At 43.2% G+C, this 17024-nt stretch overlaps 1 protein-coding gene across 6 annotated transcripts; it reads left to right on the plus strand.

Moving 5' to 3' along the window:
- Window positions 1–913: 913 nt before the first annotated feature.
- EMB1513 (copper ion transmembrane transporter) lies at window positions 914–17024 on the plus strand. Of its 6 annotated transcripts, XM_082919167.1 has the most exons (5): window positions 914–2245; window positions 4438–4548; window positions 4655–4769; window positions 5100–5176; window positions 16885–17024. In XM_082919167.1, exon 1 carries the CDS (start codon window positions 1087–1089, stop codon window positions 2038–2040), a length of 954 nt encoding a protein of 317 aa, XP_082775293.1. In that variant the 5' UTR covers window positions 914–1086; the 3' UTR covers window positions 2041–2245; window positions 4438–4548; window positions 4655–4769; window positions 5100–5176; window positions 16885–17024. The 6 variants fall into 6 exon arrangements, with proteins under 6 accessions (XP_082775293.1, XP_082775297.1, XP_082775298.1 ...); XM_082919171.1 differs by lacking the exon at window positions 5100–5176; XM_082919168.1 differs by lacking the exon at window positions 4438–4548 and having other exon boundaries at window positions 920–2245.

A 17024-nucleotide genomic window follows, 5' to 3' on the forward strand; every position in this document is an offset into this window, starting at 1 on the left:
GCCATATTTAAATCCAAAAGTGAAAGGTTTCTTTGGTGATGATCTGTTGTTTGAACAGATAAAACACGAACAAATAGAAAATTTTAACATATAAAAAATTTGAACAGTTGATAAAAAATTGGATGAATTACAAATACATCCCTGAGATTTGCTTAAAGTACAGATTGTTCCCTTGTAATTTGGAAAATTACAAATACCCCTTGATAGAATTTTTTATTTAACAAAATTAACTAAAAAAATAAAATTCATAATTGTTCTTTTATACAATAATAAAGTTACCTAAATTATTAATTGAAACACATTTTTAACATCAATAAAAACTGTTGATTATGTTGATGATTTATTAATAAAATAATTAATTTGTTATAAAATTATAAATCTCAATGAGTGAAATATAATTTCCAGAACCACAAGAGATAATTTGTATTTTAATAAAATCTCAGGGGTGTATTTATAATTTACCCTAAAAAATTTGAACATATAAAAAAATTTGAACAGATAAGAATTTCAACAGATAAAAAATTTAAACAAGTAGAAATTTTGACAAATAAAATAAATTTCAATTGAAAATAATTTCATCATATAATCAACAAAAAATCGAACAGATAAAAAAATTAAGAAATAAAATTAAAAACAAAACATTGTTCAAAACTTGTCACCAACCTTCTTATGAAAAATATATATATATATATATATATATCTATTGGCCCTAATAATTCATACTAAAAATGATTGAGACCCCCTCAATTACCTACCCTCACTAACCTCACACACACACGTGATAATTTGTGATTGGAGAAAGAAAAAAAAAAAAACCAAAAAAAAAATCTAACCAATCACATATCCGAGGGGGTCACCCTGCCGGGTCCGGATCATTTTTCTAATTTATACCGGCCTCATATTGGATTTTATCACGAATCAAGCAAATAAAAAATAAAACACAATTTTTTGACTCATTGTCCAAACAGAGCCTCTCATACCCAATCACTTCTTCTCGTCATCATGGTCGTCCCTGTAACTGTAAATTAGGGTTTCTATTTCTCAGAGAGAGAGAGAGAGAGAGAGAGAGAGAGTGCACAGTGCACAATGTCGATTCTCCAAATGTGTCTCTTAAACTCTACACCCCCAAGTGCCCTCTCATCATCTAGGGTTTTATCTACCCCAAACCACCTCTTTTTCCTCTCAAAACCCTCAATCCAGACCATCACCACACCCAAAACGACGTCGATTCGAATGGGCGGCGGTCCTCGAACCTTCCCTGGCGGTGTATCGAAGTGGCAGTGGAAGCGCATGCAGGCGAAGAAAGCTAAGCAGCTCCTCCAGGCCCGCCTAGCCCGCGAGCGCCAGATCTACGAGATGCGGAAGCGGGCGGAGCTGAAGGCGGCGGTGTCGGAGCTCGAGCGGCCTTGGGAGGTGGTGGAGGCGAGAGCTCCGAAGCTTTTCTCAGTCAAAGCCGATGAACAAGTGAAGGTTTTGGCGGATCGGTTTCAGAGACCCGGTGGTTTCGATTTATGGTCCGAGAGAGATGGCCCACAGTTGTTATCGCTCGTTGATGGAGTCCCCTCGGCTAGGTTTTTTCCGAAAGGGGTTGTTCATAGTATCAAACCCTATGGGGTAATTGAGAAGGGTTCGGATTCGGATTCAGAGCCTGAACTTGGTATGGAAAGAAATAGGTATGTGAATTCAGGAAGATTTGGAGATGGGTCTGGTAGTGATGGTCTGGTTGAGGCCAAGAATTCTGTAGAATCGTCAATGGATAGAAATGGGAAAGGTTCTAATGGCAAATTTAGGAAGAAAGGGAAAAGGAGAAATTCGAGCAATTTGAATGGGTTGGTTTCTGGTCGAGTCGGTGTTGATAGGGAACAGAGAAAGGAGGCTCCGGTCAGGCGCACTGGTGATAATGGGCGTAACCGGGGGATTGGTTCACAGAAGTTGAGAGTTAGGGGTAGTGGTTCACAGAAATTGAGAGGTTCGGATTCGGAAGTGTGTGATATGAGTCGGCTACATGATGGGAGTTATGGGTTTCAAACAGAGAATTGAGAATGTGAGTCGAATATTGGGGCTAAAGATGCAGTTAATCTCGATTCATTCAAGCTTTAGTCTTGATGGTGGAATAGAATTAGTTTGGCTTGCCGGACGGTTTGATAATGAAGAAAGTTCAGCTACATTTTGGACTTCTTTACCAATTCTTGATTCAGAGCTCCTAGACTTGTAAATTAGATATCAAGGTTTGGAAGATGGTCAGGTAATAACCATCTCTGTTCCAAAACGATTACATGTGAATATTGGTACTGCACTGTAACATCTTTACCCATTGTATATTGAATCTTGTTTATTTGAATCATACTAAGTTATTGAATGGAATTTTTTCAATGCTCAAATTTATATCTAGTTTCATTCTTCTCTTTGAATCAACAAGCCGTTGCATTACTGCAGTCCCATGTTGCACATAATTTCCATTTCTATTATGATTTCATGCTATGTGAAATCTGTAAATTGAATTGTGAATCAACAGTGATAGAATCAAATCCTTAGAACATCTAAAAAGGAGGGAAACAAACTTTAAATTGAATCCTGTCAATATTAATTCCGTATCAGTTCGAGAAGAAAACATCACCATATAATTGTTTTATAAAAGAGGTGTTAGGCAAAAGCTCTTTTGGGTGGTGTAGATGGTTGGTCTGCAAAGAAGCTGGAGTTGAACATGTCTGAACACATCTCTGTTGAGTCTTGAAGAGGATGTGGCCAATGGAGGAGAGGGAGTTGAGGAGAGAGAGCATGGCAGTCCCATGTCTATAAAATTTATGGCGAGAAAAAATTCAAGGGGAGGGAAAAAATAGAGAGACTTCGTGAAGAAGTGAAAGAGAATGAGGAAGAGGGCATATCAGTTCAAAAATAATATATATATATATATATAGAGAGAGAGAGAGAGAGTCTCTCGATAGAATAAATTGCTCAATTTGATTTGAAAACCAGAAATAAGTAGTATGGGTGGCCAAGATCACACATGAGGTTTATCCATGTGAGGGACAGACAATTAATAAAAATGGGACGCATGCCCTATAAGTTATCCCTGTGAAGTCACTAGCTTCTTTCCCATTCTCTTTTTAAATAAATCTCTGCCTAGCTAAAGGTCAATGTCTGTTGCATAGTATATGGCCCAATCATAAGGGTGCAGTCCTCATGGCATCAACACTTAACCAACAATCTCTCGTGATCAACAAAACCACAACCTCCAGAGTCCTCTGAATAATGAGATGTGCATTGACCGGCTACCATGAGGTAGGTGCCTAGGTATGATCATCTACATGTAGAAAATCAAAGTAGGTTTAGCCCAACTCTCTTTGTCCAATCAGGCCCACCACTTTGTGGGCTTTGTGTCTTTAACATTGTATTATGCAATTAACTTTGTGGGCTTTATGGCATTAACATTGAATTGTGCCTAGGTATGACCATCTATAGGTACAAAACCAAAGTAGGTTTAGCCCAACTCTTTTTGTACAATCAGGGCTACCTGTTTGTGGGCTTTATGGCATTAACATCGAATTGTGTTTAATTAAAATATTTGAAAAAGTAAGGAAGGCCTACCTCTTTGTGGGCCTCGTGGCATTAACATTGAATTTTGTGTTTAATTAAAATATTTGAAACAGTAAGGAATGCACTTTACGAAGCTCAAGTTATGGTCCATTATGACTTCGACTTGGGTTTCATTTGAGGCCAATTTTTTTTTTTTTTTTTGATAAATATTTTCGTTTGAGGCCACTTGCTTGTTGGTATGTTGGCTAATTCAGCAATTTCCAAATCTTTCTAATTGATTCCAAGAAATTTATGTGTCAGACATTTCCCTTTTTTTATTGTTAATTAGTGAGTGATAAAGCATGATCTTACAAGGTTGTCCTGTGAAAGACACCTCAGAGGCTTAGGTTCTATTTCCCCAATACAGAGACTCAAGTTCGAATATCCCTAGATTACCTATCAATAAAAATAAAATAAAAGGCTTACAAATGATTGACAATGACACTAAGGATAGTAGGGTTACCTTCACGAAATATTGGATGAAATCCATGTGGGGAACGTTTACGAGAACTAGGTTACTTGCAAAATAGTTGGTTTGTCTAAAGAATTAGGCTACTAGACATTGGAAACCTTCTAAAAAATGAAAATAGAAAAAGCTTTAGGCTAAATTGTTACTTGTGCTATAGTAATTGGCCTTTATATATTTGAATTAACATTGATACCTAGGATGTAGTGACTGTACATATCAAACTATGATATTTCAGGAGGCGTGCATAAGTTAAGACTAAGACGAGTGTAATATAGTTTGGTGGAAAATTGAAACAGATATTTAATAACTTAAGATTATGAATTCAGTAGTTTAGAGATATAACGGAAGACCTCAATTGAATTATTATTTTTTTTTGTTCATTGTTTTTGAAGGCATATCAAGGGTTTTGGTGGTGGTGGCTTATCCAAAAGGATGGATATGTATGAGAAATTGATAATTTGCATGATTGACTAACTTCTTTATCACGATAGAATTTTAAAAGGGTTAGTTTGAGTTTTTTGCTTTGTTTTGTTTTTTTATTTTATTTATGAATGCATAAATTGAGTAGATTGAAGAAGTTTATTATTTTTTTGTTCATTGTTTTTAAAGGCATATCAAGATTTTTGGTGGTGGTGACTTGTCTGAAAGAATGGATATGTATGAGAAATCGATAACTTGAATGATTGACTAACGACTTCTTTTATCACAATAGAATTTTACAAGGGTAAGTTTGAGTTGTTTTTTTATTTATTTTATTTATTTATTTTATGAATGCACAAATTGAGTAGATTGAAGAAGTTCTCACATGGTATCAATTATTTGCTCATGATTTACTCTAGTCGTTTAAACTTGACACTAGCCTTTGGATAGACATTGACTGGAGAGAACTTTAGAGTTATGAAGTCAAGGATATGAAAGAATAAGACAAGATACTTGAATGGAGTTCTGATGAAATTAGGAGTAGAAACATGAAAACAATAAAGATTGATGCTTATACATAGTGACAAGTGACATTTTTTTCTTCTTTTTTTGATGTTGATTGATTATCTATAAGTGGAAGAATAAAGAGGATATCACCCTATAATTAAAGCAGCTTGATGAAGTGGACTTCCACCTATTTTCTGGATCAAGGTAATCCTTACCCTTAATAGAAGTTTGTAATGTGTTTCCGCAAGGATTATTTGCATTTATACGAATAGTTGAGGATGATTCTGATTGATGCTTGATTTTATCTTCAAATGGTATGCGTGATGTATGATAATTCTTGGGCTCTGCAGTTCAATTCTAATCTTCTCTATTCATTTATAGTGAGATTTTGTCTGGCCATTTCAATTTGAAAATATGACTTGCCATTGTCGGCCAGCGGATGAGTGAAGTTATACCAGAAATAGTTCATCCACAAAAAATAGGATTGAAGTAATGGGAACTGTTTGAGATATAATTGCACTCACTCGTAAGACCAACATCATTATGTGTGGACTATATTCTTTCCTTGTGCATTTTGCCTCGACTCAGATTGGGTTATGATTTTCTGAAAAGCAGCTGTAACTAGGGCTGCAAACGAGCCTAAGTCAAGGAGAGTAGTAGGTTGTTTAAGTTTGGTTTGTTTTTATAATGAGCCAATCTAGAATGAGGTTTTAACAAGCTGGACACGAGTTGAGCTCGGATAACTTGATTTTTTTATAGTGTATATATACTTACAAAATCGAGTAGTAGGTTGTTCAAATTTGACTTGCTTATATAACAAGTCAATCTCAAACAGGCTTCTAACGAACCAAACTCGAGTTGAGCTTGAGTAGATTGCTTTGCTTCGCAGCACCAGTAGTAACATCTGCCTTTGTTGGGAACCACTTTCTGTTCAGTTTAATTCATACCATGTCTCTGCAGATGTGGTATTATGTGGACTTCCTGTAGATATGGCATGCTGAATTTCTCATTTGATATATATACTATTGGATTGGTCAGATATGGATGCATGAGTGCTGTATTTCACATGCAATCATCATTTTTGTTTCCATGAGAAGACCTTAACCTGAAATTTCTGTCCTAGACAAATTTTCAGACTACATGTTCTTTTTGTTTTAATCACTCATGATTGGCCACTTTGGATAATTTGAAACCCAATATCTCGCATTTTCGGGTCTCCAGTAGTTAACTCAAAACTTATTTTATTTTAGGTGGGTGATGATAAATAATCGAAATCAAAGATGCCATGTACTCCCAGATCACTAAATAATTTTTCTTTTTAATCCGACATCCCTATCTTATAGAGTATTAAGTGTTGGGTAGTTGAAAAGGTTGAATATCCCATCTCTCTTTTTGTCCTGTCACATCTGTAAGATCAGAGAATATGCTTCAACCTATTGCACTGCACCTGGTTCTCATTTATCAGTTAGGCCAAGGCAATCATGTCTAGAAGCACTAAACCCTCGTCAACTATTTAAAGTTTATCACACCCACCCCCCCGCGGCCGCTTTTCTTTCCCATTTTTTAAAAGTCAACCCTCATCAACTATTATCTCTGTATTTGACTCCTTCAGCATGATATAAGTGGGCAGTGGGTTGTACACATCATTTTAAAAGACAAACAAGCTTTACTATACACTCCTCGAACTGATCTTTCGTGGAATGTTTTATCTTATTTTTTAATTTAAAAGTTGTTAACCACAGCTTAATGAGCAGTATTTAAATGCAGAGGAATATGTGAGATGTGTATTGAAATTGTCACTTTATTGGCTTTATTTTCTTTCAAGGAATGCCTATTGGATGATTATTAGCAGGACCCTTTTTGAATTACTACCGTAGTTTTTAGAAATTTTAGTTCATGTGCCAAAGGGATGGATTATAGATTGACATATTATTGTTTGATTAGTGACGTGGGTAAGCCCATAAAAGTCATAACCCACTATGAACAATCCAAATCCATCACTTGGAGCCCAATACATAACCCAGCTGGTGAAGTCCAGAACAGCTGGAATCCAACGTGGCATAAAGAGCCAATGACATTCAGACATACGGCAGGTAAAGGACAAGCCACATCAGCAGACAAAGATCTGCAAAGTTATTACTACTGTACATCACCGTTAATGCAGCCCATCACAGCATTTATTACGACAACACCTCTCCGTCGAAACAGCACCTCCTTACCCTGAACAAGGTAAGTTACAACATAGACTTTCGGCCAAGATGGCAGGTCAGAAGGGACAGCGAAATGATGATCAAAGGATATAAGCAAACGTTGAAGACAAGATGAAGGTTAAGTTTTTTATCTCTAATTCATATCTCTACATTTCACTTCTCTCTCTCTCTCTAACTTGCTCGTCGAAGGGTTCGCTGGGGGACTCCCCATTCCCCATTAAACTCCTGTGCAGGTTCTCAGGTGGGCTTGGCCATTCAGATAACGGTTGGAGAAGCGTGGACCAGTCCGATCCATTCCCTCTGGAACCCATTGTATCGTAACTGTATTAACAGTTGGCGCCGTCTGTGGGAACACTTTGCTCCTCACACCAATTGTGTTCACAGTCGCCGGAGACCCTGTTCTAATACCCCTTCTCGCTACCCATCGAAGTGTATGGTCACGACTAGATCCATGGCTTCTCACCAAAATGCTGCCGACCACCAAGCCGACCCCCCCAATCCAAACAACCCACCACAATATTTCATCGAGCTTACTAACAGCATTAACCGCATGGTCGAGCAAAACCAAGCTCTGATCAATGTCCTGCTCCAAAGAAACCTTCTTGTGCCCCCTCCACCACCTCCCGATGTTCTTCCTAACTACGAACAAGCCCCGAGCCATACTATCCCGCAGCCTAATCCGCCCAATAGAGAAGGCTTGCAACCCCCCCCAGGTATAAACCTGCCACCCCAGGGCCCACAACCATCGATCCTGGTGAAAACTGCCAAAATCGGCAGCCAACTGTCCCCTCAAGCAAAGGCCGACCTCACTGCCCTCCTGACTGAGCACAACGATGTATTCGCCTGGACCCACTCAGACACGTCGGGCATTGACCCCTCATTCATAACCCATCGCCTCAGCATTGAACCCCATTTTCGACCTTACCGCCAGAAGTAGTGCATTTTCCATCCGGAGCGCAATATACTCATTGCCGCAGAGGTGAACAAGCTCCTTGAGGCACAATTCATCAAAAACGTGGACTACCCTAGATGGTTGTCAAACGTGGTCCTGGTCTGCAAGAGCAATGGTAAGTGGCAACTCTGTGTCAACTACTTAGACCTCAACCGAGCTTGCCTCAAAGACAGTTATCCACTCTCCCGCATAGATCTGTTGGTCGACGCCACAACCGATCACCAGATGCTCAGCTTCATGGATGCCTTCTCCGGGTATAACCAAATTCTGATGCACCCATCTGATCGAGAACACGCCTTATTCATTACCGACCGAGGCACCTACCATTACCAAGTGATGCCATTTTGACTGAAAAATGCTGGGGCCACCTACCAACGGCTGGTCAACGCCGTTTTCCATCATCAGATCGGTCGAAACATGGAAGTATATGTCGATGATATACTAGTCAAGAGCAAACTCTCCGCTGACCATCTGATTGACCTGCGAGAGTCCTTCGTCACCCTACGGAAGTACCAAATGAAACTCAACCCGGAGAAGTGCGCCTTCGGCATAGGATCTGGGAAGTTCTTAGGTTTTTTAGTCAGTTAGCGGGGCATTGAAGCTAACCCTGAAAAGATCAAGGCCTTGGTTGAAATGCAGTCACCCAGAACGGTTAAGGAAGTTCAGAGACTCACTGGCCGAGTTGCCGCCCTCAACTGCTTTATTTCCCGCGTAACGGATAAGTGCCTCCCCTTCTTCAAAGTTTTTCGGCAAACTTTTGAATGGACGACCGAGTCCGAAGAGGCCTTTCAGCAGTTGAAGCAGTGCATAGCCAACCCCCCCTTCCTTTCTCAAGCAATCACTGGTGAAACCCTCTTCCTCTACTTAGCCGTTTCAAGCACCACAGTCAATGCAGCTCTTATCAGGGAAGACGACTCTATTCAACAGCCGGTCTACTACATCAGTCGGGCCCTCAAGGGCGCCGAGCAGAATTACCCACTGTTAGAAAAATTGTCATTGGCCTTGGTCACCACCTCCAGACGACTCCGTCCTTACTTCCAAGCCCATTCCATAGTGGTCCTCACCGACTAACCTTTGAAGAAGGTAATGCAGCAACCAGAACTCTCCGGCAGACTCATGCAATGGTCGGTGGAACTCAGCCAGTTTGACATCTCCTACCGACCTCGAATAGCCATTAAAGGGCAGGCTGTCGCCGACTTCATCCTGGAGTTCACTAATCCTACCCCAACCACGGCTATTCCACCCCCACCAACCCCTACCGAGCCAGAGGACCCTCATTCTTGGACTCTCAATGTCGACGGATCATCCCGCAGAGAAAGCAGTGGGGCTGGCCTCATCCTCACCGCCCCCGAAGGTGGTTACTTCAAATGTGCTCTTCGTTTCTTGTTCGATGCCGGTAACAATGAGGTCGAATATGAGGCATTGATAGCAGGGCTCCGCCTAGCTAGGGACATTGGTGTTAGCCACATCCGGGTGTTCAGCGACTCCCAGCTCATTGTCGGACAAATTACGGAAGAATTCGATGCAAAGAAGGACACAATGCGGGCTTACAGGGATATTGCCCTTCCCCTTGTTCGCCTCTTTAATACCTTCCACATCCAGCACATCCCTCGGGCGGAAAACTCAAAGGCAGACGAAATGGCTCAGCAACCAGTCTGACCTCAGTCACGGTGTCCGTCTCGAGTACCTAGCCCACCCTGTCATTTCTCTCGATCAGCAAGAAGTACAGTTCCTCCAGAATGAGCCATCCTTTGGGCGTCGGACATCTTTCTATTTTTGACAACGGGTGAACTTCTAGATGACCAACAGCAACCCGCCAAAGTTAAGGCCGGTCGTCCAATTACATCCTCGTCAGTGGTGTCTTGTACAAACGTGGTTTTTCACACCCGTATCTGCGATGCCTCAGTCCAACTCAAGCAACCTATGTGATGTGAGAAATCCACGAGGGCATCTGCGGTAACCATTCAGGCGGCCGGTCCCTTGCCCACAAAATACTCCGCACTGGATATTTCTGGCCTACCCTCAACCAAGATGCGACCGATTTCGTGCTCAAGTGTGATAAATGTCAACGCTTCGCCAACATCTCCCATGCTCCTCCCACCGAGTTGATCACACTTTGCAGTCCTTATCCGTTCGCCAAATGGGGGATCGATTTGGTCGGTCCACTTCCCGCCGGCCGGGGCCAGACTAAGTTCGCAATTGTCGCCATTGATTACTTCACCAAGTGGGTAGAAACAGAACCCTTTGCCACCATTACCGAACAAAACACAATCAAATTCATCTAGCAGTCGATCGTATGCAGGTTTGGGATCCCTCAAGCCATCGTCTCCGACAACGACAAACAATTCGACAACTCCAAGTACAGGAAGTTCTGTGCAGACTTGCAGATCCAACCTTGTTTCTCCTCCCCAGGTCATCCTCATGCCAATGGCCAAGTCGAGGTCACCAACCGTTCTCTTCTAAAGATCATCAAAACTAAGCTAGAAGCTGCTAAGGGACTTTGGGCTCTGGAATTACCGAATGTACTCTGGGCTTACCGAATTACAACTCGGACTCCCACTAGGGAAACCCCTTTTCGCTTAACATACGGCGCTGAGGCAGTTATTCCAGTGGAAGTCGGTCTGCCTACCCCAAGGGTTTTACATCCAGATCCAGAACTAACCGAAGAACTCCGTCGGGCAGACCTAGACCTAATCGAAGAGCTCGGAGAGACCACCGCTGTTAGATTGGCCGTATACCAACAGAAAATGAGAACACACTACAATCGCAAAGTCCGACCAAGGGAGTTCGCTGTAGGGGACCTTGTCTTGAGAGAAGTAACTCTTGCTACCAAAAATCCGACTGAGGGTAAACTGGCAGCCAAATGGGAGGGACCTTACGTTGTGAAAGTCCGACCACGTCCGGGCACTTACCGACTTCAGGACATGGAAGGTCGAGACCTCCCCCACCCATGGAACGCTGAACACTTGAAGCGCTACTTTCAATAAACTCCTACTTTTTTATTGCTCAGTTATTGTGTTTTCTTTTTGACAAATTTACACACATGAACATACTTGTTCTCCCCTGGCATAATGTAAATTTTGATTAACTGGATCGCACTTTCCATGACAACAATTTTATATCTCAGCTATCTGTGTATTGTCTCAATAACATTTTTGTTACAGCACTTAGACTGAGCACTAGAAGTTTCAGCCCGATTGAGCACAAAAAACCTCAGACAGACTAAGCACCAAAAGCCTCGGTCAGACCGAGCGCCAACAGCCTCAGCCAGACTGAGCACCAAAAGCCTCAGCCAGACTGAGCACAAAAAGCCTTAGCCAGACTGAGCACCAAAAGCCTCAGCTAGCCTGAGCTTTAAAAGCCTCAGTCAGACTGAGCATGAAGCACTCGGCCAGACCAAGCCTCAGCCAGACCAAGCATAACAAGTCTCAGCCAAACTAAGCGCCACAATTCCAGGTTCAAACTGAGTTACTTGCAACGTCAGTAAATCGCAGCTTAGCCCCAACTGAGCATGCATACTTGTGGCATTAGTAAACACACTTGGTCACAATTCCAAGTCCAAGTTTTTACACCACTTTTCACTTAGTCAAATTCCAACGACGTTCTTACATGTTTTCTTTACTACTCAGATTATTTCCCTCTCTATCAACTTTTACAAGTCAACTTTTTTCCTTAGTAGTCAAGCTTAACTCCAATAAACTATTCTCATCCACTTCAGCAGTGTGGCAAACACAAACTCATAATTTTGTCACATTTTAAATTCCACTCTGCATTAAGGAGTTCTTAACTTTACGCTGCACTGAGTTTTTATTACAAGTTCAATTTCACTCTGCATTGAGGAGCCTTTAACTTTACTCTGCATTGAGTTTTTATTACAGATTCACTTCCACTCTACATTGATGAGTTCTTAAATTTAGTTTTTATTACAACTTTACCTCCACTTTGCAGATACACACAAGCCACCATTCTCATTCATTTCAGATGCACAAGCACAGACAATCGAATGAAAACACAACTGAAATTTTATTTATTCATAAATTTGTACATAAGTTCATTACAGTAATTCAAAAACAAAAACAAACACACAAAAACAACTCTAAGTACAAGGTCTTCTTCTTCTTCTTCTTCTTCTTCTTTAATCACTCCTCCTCACTGGACACGAGGTCTTCTTCTTCAATACCCTCATCCAGGGGGGTCTGAGCCACATCGTCGTCGTCAATTTTTACACTATTCAGGTCTAAGTCTGGAAACAGCTCCTTAGCTTTACGCTTGAACATCTTCCAACCACTGTCCCAGAACTCAACCATTTCGTATTCATAGAAGTCGAACCGCTAGAAGCTCTCAATAACTTCTGCCTCAGTCCTACCCCCAGCGGTCGTCCTCGACGGGCCCGCCCCCCAGACTCCTCCCTCGCCAAGCTGCTGGCGACCGCGGCATCAACTGCCATCTGAAATTCAGCAGACCCCTTGAACTGATCCACTGCTGCAACACACAGATCGGGGTATGCCGCCCTTTCAGAGGCTGCCTTGGCCCTCTCCTCCTCCAACTCCTTCTGCAGGGTTGCCCTTTCAGCAGCCGCCTTGGCCCTCTCTTCCTACAACTCCTTCTGCAGGCCCTCCCTCCCCTCCATTGCCTTAACACACTCATCTTCCAGCTCTTTCTGCAGCCCAGCAATCTCCAGGTCTGCGTTTTCTTTTTCCTTGATTTACTGGGCACGCAAATTTTCATTGTTGGTCATAGCCTCTTCAAATCGTTCGATGGCGACCGCGCAGTCCTTTTGAGCATCCCCCAGCTTCTTCTGCTCGCCTGCCAATTGGAACTCGAGTGACACAACCTGGCGGCGTTCGTTCTCCAACTCCAACTTGACCGCTCGCAGCTCAGCATGGGCACTCTCCAAGCCTGCACGCTCCTCCTTCAAACTTGTAAGTTGAGCCTTAGCCTCGTCTGCCTTCATCTTTGTAGCCGCCGCCTTTCTCAGCAGAGCTCCTGCTAAGGTGGTTACCTCCATTTGAGCAGAGCATAACCCCCTCAGCAACTCAGCCTCATTGAATCTGGTTACTGAGCGCACGGCTGTCTCATCCACGATCCCCACAAGGCGATCTACACCTGCCCTGGCTGGGCCTTCTTCTCCTTCCAGCCACCCAGCCACTGCGCGAGCGTGGTAGATCCCGGTCATCAGCCTGACACCCCTCCTTGGGGCGCAGGAACCCCCTGGGGCTATCCTTCTCCCCTTGGCTCAGGGCCAGTTGCCCCATCTTCTACTTGCACTTCGGGGGTGACCCTTGCCACCTCTGAGGCAATCTCCACCATTATTGGGACGACCTCCACTCTCTCCGAGGCGATCTCCACCACTTCTGGGACGACCACCCCTCCTGGGGTCTTCTCCATTCCCCCCTTCTCTGCCTCCTTAGCCATGCTGGTCTCTTCTGCCATCACTTCCCTCCTCATCTTCACGACAGGCTCTTCTTCACTCCTCCTCTTCTTCTTTACCACACCCTCCACCTCCATCTCCTTCAAAGCCCTCTCCTTCAAAGGATCTACTGGGGGCGGTCGGGGCACAAATCCACCTAAGTTTTTTTCTCCTAAGTGTTTGGGGCGAGGTCGGATCCTCTCCATCGCAATCGGCTTTGGCGGTCGGTCTTCCTGGGACTCTTTGAACTTACTGGCTTTGGCGAGGATGGCCATATCCTCAGCCTCTTGCGCTTTCCTCCTCGCCTCCAATTCAGCTCGCCCCAAATCTCCACCTCTCGGCTGAGGACCCAACCCCACTCCAAACAAGGCTGAGGGTTGAACGAGTTTGTCCCACCTGACCTCCTCCTTCTCCCGCCATGCCTTTACCTTCTTTATTCTCTCCTCTGCCGCTGCTCCCAGTTTTGGCTCTACAGATTTGGTGGGCACTCTCCACACCGTGCGCACCCCAGCCCCTCCATTCGCAGACACATAGAACCACCGCAGCCTTTAACTTTTAATTGATGACGGCAGCCTCGCCACCAGACCCCTCCCTGCCGCCGCCTGCAACGTCACCCAAGTCTCTTGTTGTCCTGAGGCCTTATAACATGCGAAGAATTCGTTTACTGTCATGGCCGCCCCTTTGTTCGCCTTCGGCCACGCGTTTTCACAGGCCAGTACAATCTTCCACGCGTTGGGCATTAGTTGTCCCGGTGCCACCTCTAAACGGTTCAGGACATCTACCACCACTTACGGCAGTGGTAGCCTCAATCCTTCCTTCAATGCTTCCTCGTAAAGGGCAAACTCCCCCGACCTTGCGTCGGATGGCCTTTCCGTTGACGTCGGCAAAAATAAGTCTATATCAGCAGGCACCTGGTATTTTTCACGAATAGCCTCCAACTCCGCCACGGTAACCGTTGATTTGTCAGCCTTCGTGTGCCAGTGATCTGGTTCCGCCTGGCTGATTGGCTTCGGAGCTGCTATCATGGTGGAAGCATGAGATCGTACCACCAGTTCCCCCACTCTCTCCATTTGTCTCTTCGTCCTATACTGTTCTGCTAACTCCACTGCGTCGTCATCACCAAGTGGATCCACTTTGACATTCACAACTTCTTCTCGGGCTATTTCTATGGTATGTCTGCGAATCGCTTCGGATGTAGGTGCAAGGAAATTGAAAAAATGTTGTAGAGGTGTATCATCAGCAACAAAGGAGTTAACACTTGGGATGTTTTGATTTTTCGCAAAGAAGTAGGTGAATCGAATAATGCCAAAAGCCCAAGGCTTGCTCGTATTCCAAGGGTCGCAATTAATTTGCGCCAGTTTGAAAACTTTTCAAAACATTCGCCAAAACTGTCTTTTCAACACCCATAATGACCTATCGTTTCATTTCTAATCCAACGCCTAATCTCCTCCCCCACGAGATGTTGCCACGTGTACGACCATGATCCACTGTCTCCTCCCTTACCCTGTTTTTTCCACTTCAAATCACCACGTGACATGCCGCCTCTTGAGCCTCGCGCCTCTCCACCTTACCCTTCGCGGTCGGCTCTTCTCATGGTCAGCCCTTCCACTTGGCCAACCTTCGCGGTCAGCCCTCCTCGTGGTCGGCCCTGCCACTCGGCCAACCTTCGCTGTCGGCCCTCCTCATGGTCAGCCCTTCTACTCGACCACGATTCGGGGTCGGTCTACCTCATGGTCCTCCCTTCCACTCGGTCCACCTCACAGTCGGTCAACCTCGCGGTCGGTCCACCCACTCGGTCACTCCTGTCGGTCAACCTCCATCCTGTCAATCTCTAACACCCTCATTCTCTTCATTAGTATTCCCTTCGTTGGACTAAAACTGCACTCGGGAATGGGGAACTACTGACGTGGGTAAGCCCATAAAGGCCATAGCCCACTATGAACAACCCAAGCCCATCACTTGGAGCCCAATACATAACCCAGCTGGTGAAGTCCAGAACAGCTGGAATCTAACGTGGCATAAAGAGCCAATGACATTCAGACATACGGCAGGTAAAGGACAAGCCACATCAGCAGACAAAGATCTGCAAAGGTATTGCCACTGCACATCACCATTAATGCAGCCCATCACAGCATTTATTAAGACAACACCTCTCCGTCGGAACAGCATCCCCTTGCCCTGAACAAGGTAAGCTACAGCATAGACTTTCGGCCAAGATGGCAAGTCAGAAGGGACAGTGAAATGATGACCAAAGGATATAAGCAAACGTTGAAGACAAGAAGAAGGTTAAGTTTTTTATCTCCAATTCATATCTCTACATTTCACTTCTCTCTCTCTCTAATTTGCTCGTCGGAGGGTTCGCTGGGGGACTCCCCGTTCCCCATTGAACTCCTGTGCAGGTTCTCAGGTGGGCTTGGCCATTCAGATAACGGTTGGAGAAGCGTGGATCAGTCCGACCCATTCCCTCTGGAACCCGTTGTATCGTAATTGTATTAACAATTAGTAACAATGGCATTGACTTGCTTCCCTGGTTGTTGAGTTTGAACAAGATGAATATGGAGACTGAAGCTTTTCCTTCTATATGTTAAATGTTTTTTCTTTTTCTTTTTTTTTTTTTTTTTTTATAATTTTGTGGTTCAAGATAAATGGAATTTAATTACTGATTAGTGATTCCATAATTTGACTAGTTGCAGTTTTTTATTAGAAAAAAATATTGGTCAAAATCTTAGTCAGATTATCTACATAGTTGACTCTCACCTTGGTGCAAGTAATGATTGAGATTAGTGGTTGATCATGATACTACTAATGCTGCCATTGCAGTTAGTGCTGCTACACAACTTTCACTAGGCAGAAAAAATGCTTGGGACCTCTAATTTAGAGGTGCAATTAGTGATGTGGCAGTGGGTCTCACTCTCTGTCACTGTCAGCCATGTGTCTTGATTTTTTTATTTTTTTTTTCCCCTTATCCACCTCATTAGAGGTGTCTTTAGAGGTGTGTTTTTAGAGATCTCTAGCATTGTTATTACTAGGCATGTCATGTTAGCCGACTCAAAGACACTCGGGGCTGTTTTGGCCTGTTTGATGTGTTTTCTTTTCGTATTTTCATAAACAAAAAATTAATGAAAAGTTTAAATACGTCATAATTTGCATATCATTTTTATTCGAGTGTGAAATTAGTTTTTAAAATTTGAAATTCCATTTCAAAGGCAATATTTTTAATTTCATTGAGATATATTGCATGTGTTGGCATGGAAGGGTGCTTTTATTTAAACCAACCTAAATTTGTACTACATTCATTTCATGTTTCACATGTTTTCAGAAGTGTGTTCTTCTTATGCAGGTGAGACGTGTTTTGAGAAGGATGCTCTTTTATTATACGAGTGTACTGATAGATATGGTGGGTATGAATAAAAAAGCACCTACATGTTGTGAAATAACACATGGGACATTAATATATGAGGATGGTATTTTGGATTTAAA

Source organism: Camellia sinensis, chromosome 3 (genome assembly GCF_055761805.1).
Source record: "Camellia sinensis isolate YWXY chromosome 3, ASM5576180v1, whole genome shotgun sequence".
Lineage (NCBI taxonomy): Eukaryota > Viridiplantae > Streptophyta > Magnoliopsida > Ericales > Theaceae > Camellia > Camellia sinensis.